This window comes from Manihot esculenta, chromosome 3 (genome assembly GCF_001659605.2).
Source record: "Manihot esculenta cultivar AM560-2 chromosome 3, M.esculenta_v8, whole genome shotgun sequence".
Classification (NCBI taxonomy): Eukaryota; Viridiplantae; Streptophyta; class Magnoliopsida; order Malpighiales; family Euphorbiaceae; genus Manihot; species Manihot esculenta.
This window is the reverse complement of record NC_035163.2, coordinates 13,830,740-13,839,850: the sequence shown is the minus strand read 5'-3', so window position 1 is coordinate 13,839,850 and position 9,111 is coordinate 13,830,740. Positions and strand designations below refer to the sequence as shown.

The following is a 9,111-nucleotide window of genomic DNA, read 5'->3' as shown; positions in this document are numbered from 1 at the left end:
TATTTTTAATAGTAAAAATGGATGGAATTTAATATAAGGACTATTTTATTGAAGAAGAGAAAAAGATAAAAATGTTTTAATATTTTTCTCAAAACTAAAACACTGACTTATTAATAATGGTAATATCTAGAAACTAAATAGTAAATCTCTCTTAGTATAATTATCTATTCTTTCCGTTCTATAATTTTTATTTATCTTTTCCTTTTTTAATTGTACTAAAATTATTATTCACTTTTTTAAGACTATACTAATATTTAAATTAAATATTATAATTTTATTTTATTTCCAAAAAATCCTTTAAAATATCTTTTAATATATAATAAAATTTAATATACCTAAGATGAATATAACTAAAAAATTAATAAATAAATAAAATAAATAAATAATTATATAAGGAAAAAATACTATTAAAATAGTTAATATTGCGGAATAAAACTTAACACAATAAAGAGTTTCACATGATCAACGCATGTACACATCACACAATGTTTGTACTATTCTTTTGATAGTAGAAAAAGGTATATATAACTCTTCCATTACCATATATTACACTCCACAATTAAAAACATGCTATATATCATTATTACATATCTATCTACGAATGCAATTAATGATAAATACATTTTTTTGTTAAATAGAAAGTAAAAAAAAATTATTTTATATTTCTAAATTTAAAATCCCTTATCAATAAATTTTGGCACTATCGCAATTTTAAGATTTGTAAAATTTTCAATTCAAATTTAATAAAAAATCGCATTTACAGATTTAATCCGGTAGTAAATACATCTCAGTAAATTTGAGAGATCTAATATTTTACTCTTCCAATCGCCTTTAAAAAAAAATTTCAATCAAAATTAATTATAAAAAAATTTTAAAAAAATTACCTTCACCGACCAATGTAGCAGTCAAGAAAGAATCTTTGGGCAAAATGAATTGCTAGCTGCAAATTGTAGTGGGTTCTCTTTATTTTTATTTAATTCTTTTTTTTTTTAAACTAATAGGTAGTATTATATGTTTTCTTTTAGGCAAGATTAGCTTGTCCACAGTATTTTCTAGTAGAAAGATATCAAAGCAAAAACAAATCTCTCCGTCTCCTTCCCTCTTCTTCAAAAACGCATCTTATTCTTCCCTATTTGCATCGCATTTGTTCTTGAATCTCTTTGCGTTTCTTAGGGAGAGAGAGAGAGAGAGAGAGAGAGAGAATGTTCCATGCCAAGAAACCCTCAACTATGAATTCCAATGATAGGCCCATGTGTGTTCAAGGGGACTCTGGTCTTGTCCTAACCACCGACCCCAAGCCTCGTCTGCGTTGGACAGTTGAACTTCATGAGCGCTTTGTCGATGCTGTTACTCAGCTTGGAGGACCTGATAGTACTGAATTTTTCCATTTCATCTGTTTTGAGATTGATCTCGTGTTTAATTCTTCTGTTGTTTGCTTCCTTATTTCTTTATTTGATTCCAACGTCTCCTTTTTCTGATCAAGTATCCTCTATATGTTTGATCAAAATTTGCAGAAGCCACACCAAAGACCATCATGAGAGTTATGGGTGTGAAGGGTCTCACCCTTTACCACCTCAAAAGCCATCTTCAGGTTTCAATATAACATCACCAGTCCAATTTCCTGCTTCTTTTGCTTTTTTCTTTCCTCTATCATTGGGTTGCCTTGAGATTTCATTCTTTTGCTTTCTTTTCTTTTAATAATGTTCTTTTTTTTTTTTAATTAGAAATTCAGACTTGGAAAGCAACCTCACAAGGAATTCAATGATCACTCAATCAAGGATGGTTAGAGTTTTTCTTTTCTTCACTTTTTCCTCGTATTCTTCCAGTAAAACCTAGATTATCTGAATAATTTCTGGTTTCATGGCAGCTCAAGCATTAGATCTTCAACGAAGTGGAGGATCTTCTTCTGTCATGATGAGCAGAAGTATGAATGAGTAAGTATTATGTAGAAATATTTTTCTTCATTTAGAACACACGACAAGTTTTTGAGAACCAATCAATTGCCCTTTTTTCTTCTAAAAATAAATACCAATACAAAGCATTGCTCACTTAAGTTGGCCTTTTCATCTTGTTTGGGGTTGGGTGCATGTTTTGGCTTTTCTTGTCACATATAACCCAGTAACTCACACATGGTTGATGCGACTAGAATGCAAATGGAGGTGCAGAGAAGATTGCATGAACAATTAGAGGTGAGCAAAAAATCATCTCTCCTAGTATACATGTGTCTATATATTAAAATTTCATCTGGGTTTTGACCATCTGTGGCTTCAGGTACAAAGACATCTTCAATTAAGGATGGAAGCTCATGGAAAATACATGCAAAATATGTTAGAGAAAGCTTATCAAACACTTGCAAGTGAAAACATGGCCTCAGGAATCTACAAAGGCATTGGAAATCAAGGAGTTCCTGATATGGGTGGTGGGATGAAAGATTTTAGTCCTCTAAATTTCTCACTATTTCAAGACCTTAACATTTATGGAGGCGACCAACTTGATCTTCAACACAACATGGAAAGGCAATCATCACTTGATGGGTACATGCAAAACAATGATAACATTTGCTTGGGAAAGAAGAGGCCAAGCCCTTATAGTGGTAATGGCAAAGGCCATTTATTCTGGCCTGATGATCTTCGTTTTCAAGAACTGGGATCAGCACCAACTTGCCTTGGACCTCAAGATGATCATCTTTTCAAAGGTGATCATCTGATTCAGATTGCTTCTCAATCAGTGGATAGAGGAAGTGTTTTAGATTCTATATCTGATATCTATGAATCAAAGCCCCCAGTGTTTCAGGGTGATTCAGTGAGTGACAAACACACAAGGCTGGAAAGGCCATCACCGAGAAGAGCGCCGTTTCCCGCAGATAGGATGAGCCCTATGATCAATACTGCCGGTGCAATGCTACGAGAAGGAAACTCAACTTTTGGGTGACGAAGCTAGCTTTGTTTCACTTAGATGTAAGTCATGATTTGATGATATTAATTAAGCTCTTGGTCTAGGGTTTTTGGTATCCAGAAGTTGTCAATTTATTACACTAGATCTTCTGCTCGATCTGGTTTGATCATATTGTTCAAAATGGTGAGATATATATATATATATATATATATTTTGCACAGAATTATATTGTGAGAAATCTTACAAGAAATGTTGCATCTAGCTATTATCATCTTCATTCATTTCTTGATTTTCTATCATTCTGAATTTCTGTTTCGCACGATTGTAATTAAGAAATTTAAAACAATTCAGATCAATTAATTTCTCTTTTTTTTTTTGTAATTTATTCTCATATTCAGAATGGAAAAATTTTTTACTTTTTAACTTAAATAAATTTTCAATTTTTGAAAAATTGACATCCTGCACAATTTGTAAAAATTGAATTAAATTCTTTTCTCACAAATAATTTATTTTAAACAGAAATTTATATATTGTATGTAAATATGTTTTCTTTATTAATTGAAACAGAAGGATATAATTTAAAAGATATGAAATTTAATGTTTAATAATAACATAAATTATGCTAAAATAAGTCGGTGAAAGTCAGAGATAGAACCCTATGGAGCTTCCCGAGATTACTCAAGCATTTCCTGGTTGAGATTCATAAGCTTCTAAGAGATTCATAAGCTTTCACTAAGGTCGTTAAAAGAACCTCGTAAGACTTTGTAAAGTCTTTGGAGTCTATTTCACGTTATTTGAAGCTTTTCTCAACCTAAGATCGTTGTTGTCCTAAACAATGAATGTGAATCCCGATGTGTCCATTTCATAGAAATAAGCATTGATATTGCAGTCACAATACAGACATCAGAAGACCCAAGTGTCAAATTCAAAAGATGAATTCTAACAGTAACCCACACCCGGATTTAGCAAAAATTAATTAATTATTTATTATAAACGTGAAATTTGGGAAAATGAATGTTCCACATGCATCTTTAGCTTTATACGTGGGGGAGTATTGCATGCTGGTGTCCTTTAGTCAATGTGAATTTTGTTAGTATAATCCAGTTTTGGGTGAAACTTTTCTAACGGCTGCTTTTGAGTTGGTTATCTCTCTCGTTATATTGCAGACAAGACCATTGGTTAAAGTTATATATATATATATATATTAGCCTGACCGTTAGAGTAATTTATATTCCAAAAAATACCTCGATTGTATCACTATCAATTAAGGACAAGTAGGGTTTAGCGAACACATGCACAGGAAATGGAGCGAATTCCTTAAGGAAAATTGCATGGTTTCTAGTCACCGTTAACTGAGAGACTAATCTAAGTTACTTTTTCATGAACGAAGAATAACCTACGAGAGAAGCCAAGCCGACAAAGAGCATCTATCTTTCATGCCTGTTCCTTTTCTTTCTTCTTTTCTGTGCTAGGGTATCAATGAAGATGAAGGTAACTAGGTATAGGCATCATTTTTTTTTTGGTGCCAATCATTTGAAAACACGCATATGCATTGCCCTTTCACCAACAAGAAGATTTTGAGTTGCTTGAACTTACCGTTCAAATCCTATAATAATTAGTGTTCTTTTTCTTAGAAATTTTCCATTTCCTCTACTAGATACTTCTCGTTATGAATAAATTCTAAAGAAAGGCTCAAATATAAGTTAGATATATGTGAGTAAGTCTACAAAGAGAATTAGCCCTTATAAGAATAAATTCGACCTTGATTGTTATTTCAATAAAATCACAAGAGCCAGGTTGGTAAAGTTTCAGACATAACATCCAAGTACGAATTTTTATAATAAATTGAAATGAAAGCCGTTAAAGTTAACTGAATAGAATTAAGACAAGTTATATATGATATGGGTTCCCACACTTTCTATACAGTTAGGATTCAATTCAAATGATAGATCCAAGCAGAGATTTGTCTTTAATATTTAGGAAAGAAAGAAGCTGGTGGTGCCACCACCTTTATTGGTTGCAGAGCAAAACTTTGCATGGGTACTGCTAGTTGTCAAGAAAGCTCTCGCTCTCTCTCTCTTTCCCTGTTCAGACACAAAGAGAGAAAGAGGAAAAGTTAATAAAGACTAAAGCAGACAGACGAAGAATATAACGCACTTCCATGAGAGTACAAATCGAGGAAGCTTCTATCTTTTATGTGCACAATGGTAAGATGGGTCTTGTCTTAAAAGCTGATGCATGGGATTGGCTCTTAATTAATTAATTAGTAAAATTACATGCACAACCATGATTTAGTAGCTAATGCTGGTTCTTACAGCCAAATTAAATCATCACTGATTTGCAAATCTTGCTTTTGGGACTTTGGATTCTGTACTTTACTTGCTCCTCGATTGATAGGGTTTGGGTTCTGATTTGATTTTTTTTTTTATATTTCATTATTACCAAAGTACAGCCACGGAAGCTTCTTTTGTCTCCTGCTCTCTTTCATACTTTAAGATTACTACCGGAATTTGCCAGTGGGCCAGATAGACTTGTTAAACTTTCATTAAAATTTGAGTTTATTTATTTTAGATTTCTTCATTGGTGCCGTTTCTTTTCAACTTCATTGATCTGTTGCAAACATTCAGTTCTTTCACACCTCCGTTTTCTACGTTTCACTGTGTTTAGAGAAAATCTTTGTATGATTTTTGGAAAGAGAGAAAAATAAGAGATATAATTGGGATTTGATGGTCTTTAATTTCATTGTCATATTTCCTATTTACTAGTTTTATTTAACAGGTATATTTTTTTTTTTTAAAAGCGAAAATATTGATTGTATTAATAAAATTCTGTTAAATAAAGAGGGATATCATTCCAAACAGAGAGACAATTATGCCTGATAAATTTTCTAGTCAAAATATGAGCAGTTAGAGTAGTATTAGGACGAACACATCTAACAGAAATATCAGTTCTAGAGTCTAATAAAAATTTATAATCATTAAAAATCAAATCGCTACATAAGATAATTTGGCAAAAATATTCTTCAAGTGCCTGTCTAACCCCTGCATAAGATAATTTGGCAAAAATACTATTCCTTTTTTCTCATTTCTGGAGCATAAATTATTAAAGTCTCCCGAACAAATCCACGGAAGAGAGTTTCTACGAGATAAAATCGAATAAGGTTTCAAGACTAACGTCGTCGTTGCGATTCCGAAAACTCATAATAACTAGTAAACTTTCATTGAACATTACCTTCCGAAACAACAATCGAATCAATAAAATTTGAAGAAAAGCCAACCACATATACAGACCCACGACTCCTCCACATTAACGAAAGATCTCATCCCAATCCTTATCTATTAACTAAGAAGCAATCATCAAAATATAAAAAATTACGAAAAAATTTCATACGAAAAATAAGAGCTTTTATTTCCATGAAAAATAAAATGTTCGGCTTGTAACTAGGAACCAAATCCTTCAATACAATAACTGTTCGAGAATTGCCGCCATAAATCTGCCAAAAAGGTCTGCATATTTTAAAAATTGATTAGATTGTATGTGAGAAATATTCCACCATATAGAAATCATAAATGACAATCGAAATATTTTTGGAATTCTTAATAGGGACAACAACATTTTCTTCTTCATTGATAGTGAATTGACGCAGATCATCTTTCATGGGAATGGGGAAGAAAAAGTTAGGTTTAAGGAAGAGAAAAAGGAAAAGGCGAGATCATCGAGTCACAAAGGGATAACAGAGAAAAATTTGCGTCGAAAGTATTACATATTAACAGGTATATTTTTATAATCGTTGTAATAAATAATAAAATTTTAATTTTTATATAACTTATTTTATATAATTTTATATAGAATTGTAATAAAATTAGAATTTAAATGTATGAATAATAGTTTTAAATTTTTATAAATCTTAAATGGTAAATTTATATTAATTCTTAACTAAAATTAGTTTCAACATAATAATTTTAATTTATCCCGACTAATTTTATTATAAATAGTTATGTCATTATATATATATAAAATTTTGTTAATTTTATTCTAATAAACAAAATAATTTGAATTAATTAATATTACTTGTTAGATTTAGATGGTAAAATTATTTAAATTATTATAAATTATAAATTATAATTGAGCTTTTGGTATAATTAGGATCATTATTAAAATTTAAATTTATATAAACTTTAAAATTATATAACTAATTTAAATTAAATTACAGATAAAATATAACTTAAATTTAAATAGAAATCAATTTTCTAATTTTAAAACAACAAAAATTTTATATTATTTTTTAATCAATTAAAATAACGGACAATTAATAATTATTAAACTTATAGTTTAGAATTCCCATTATTCATCTTCCTTTCACTTTTATATATAATGTACATTATTAATTAACAATAATATTCATTCAAAAAGAATGATTTAAAAGATTAAGAAATGAATTAATTTATAATATATAATATAAAATACATAATCTATAATTTAATTTACGATTTGTAATCTACATTATATATGAAAAATTATTGATATTAAGAAAAATTAATTTTATACTAACTTTATTCAAAAATTAATTTATAGTTATAAAAGATTTATGGTATTAAGAATTTTATATGTTATTTGTATTTCTGTATAGAGTACATTTATATAGTATATACTAGATCTATCAACAGTTAGCTAGTGGTTGAGTTGGATACAGATTGTATGATAACAAATATTATCTCAACCAACTCTAAACCTTATTATAACTCTAAACCTTATCACAATTCTAATCTTATCATAACTGTAAACCTTATCACATCTCTAAGTCTTATCATGCCTCCTCAATTTGTGCGTTGTAGGGACAAAACGAATTGTTAAGTGTTGCATTAGAGTTTAATGCCACGTTTTAAATAATGGTTTAGTCAGAATGTCAATTAATTGATCTTTAGAGCAAATAAATTGCACTTTGACTTCATTCTTTTGCACTTTATCACGAAAGAAATGAAAATCGACTTCCAAGTGCTTCGTCCGAGCATGGAAAATAGGATTGATAGAAAGATATGTTGCGCCAATATTATCACACTACAAGTTGGGAGTTTTGGTGGAATGGAAAGTAATGTCACGCAATATTGACTGAATCCAAGTTAATTCAGTGACAGTAAGACCAATAGCTCGATATTCAGCCTCTGTTGACGAACGAGCAACTATTTGTTGTTTCTTGAAATTCCAAGATATGAGATTTGTGCCCATGAAAATAGCATAACCTGTGGTAGACTTGCGATTATCAATGTCACTCGCCCAATCAACATCACTATAGATATTCAAATCTGTGTTTGCCAATTTGGAGATGTAAAGATCATGACCAACAATGTGCTTGAGATACCTCAATATACGCTTAACTGAACACCAATTATCCTCAGTAAGTGCATGAAGAAATTGAGAAACCTTGTGAACGGAATAACAGACCTCGTGTAACGACCCGAAAATCGGACCACTACCGGCGCTAGGATCCGAGTCGACTTAAGGCCGCCGGGACCCGTAGCAAGCCAAACATACATCCTGGAAACCTGTTTAATCCCATACATGATCAAGAAAATACATAAAAATTTAAAACTTTTCTTTCATTCATTCACCAAACTCAACCTGTGCATGCACTGTTCATAAACATAATCATAATCATAGTCATGACCCCTCTGTGGGATCTCAATCAATGCCCCAATGGGCGATACATCATACGTTGAGTTGGTTTGCATAATCATCATAAAATATTTAAGATCATGTATTAAAAGGGATATCTTATACATATAGTCAAGCACAACCTCTAATCCTCAAAGTCATTACATACCTAAAACTGTACTTTTACATAACATTAATACATTTATCATGTCCACACTAGCTAATACATACACATGACTTCATTACTCTTACGGACCTCCTGGTCTACCCTGTACCTGCAATCCTGGGGAAAAATGGGAGAGGGGTGAGCTACTAGAGCCCAGTGAGCAGAATAATAAAAACATTTAAATCATATGGATCATGGAATGCATCACATCACAGCTAATCACATCAAGGATGAACTTGTCACCAATAGCCCTCTACATAGTCCAACTGTGCCAGAACGTAGAATGGGTCCTGGTCTTTCCCTTACATAACATGTCATAACATAACAGTCCAACTGTGCCAGAACGTAGAATGGGTCCTGGTCTTTCCCTTACATAGTGCCAGCGAACGTAGAATGGG

General features: G+C 31.2%; 1 protein-coding gene across 2 annotated transcripts; it reads left to right on the top strand.

The window, feature by feature from the left end:
- Window positions 1–1,036: 1,036 nt before the first annotated feature.
- On the top strand, window positions 1,037–3,176 carry LOC110611010 (myb family transcription factor IPN2). 2 transcript variants are annotated; one of them, XM_021751107.2, is made up of 6 exons: window positions 1,037–1,371; window positions 1,515–1,591; window positions 1,725–1,782; window positions 1,868–1,934; window positions 2,120–2,189; window positions 2,272–3,176. In XM_021751107.2, the coding sequence occupies exons 1-6, from the start codon at window positions 1,203–1,205 to the stop codon at window positions 2,929–2,931; spliced, it is 1,101 nt and encodes a 366-aa protein (XP_021606799.1). In that variant the 5' UTR covers window positions 1,037–1,202; the 3' UTR covers window positions 2,932–3,176. The 2 variants fall into 2 exon arrangements, with proteins under 2 accessions (XP_021606799.1, XP_021606800.1); XM_021751108.2 differs by having other exon boundaries at window positions 1,038–1,371; window positions 2,147–2,189.
- Window positions 3,177–9,111: the final 5,935 nt, after the last annotated feature.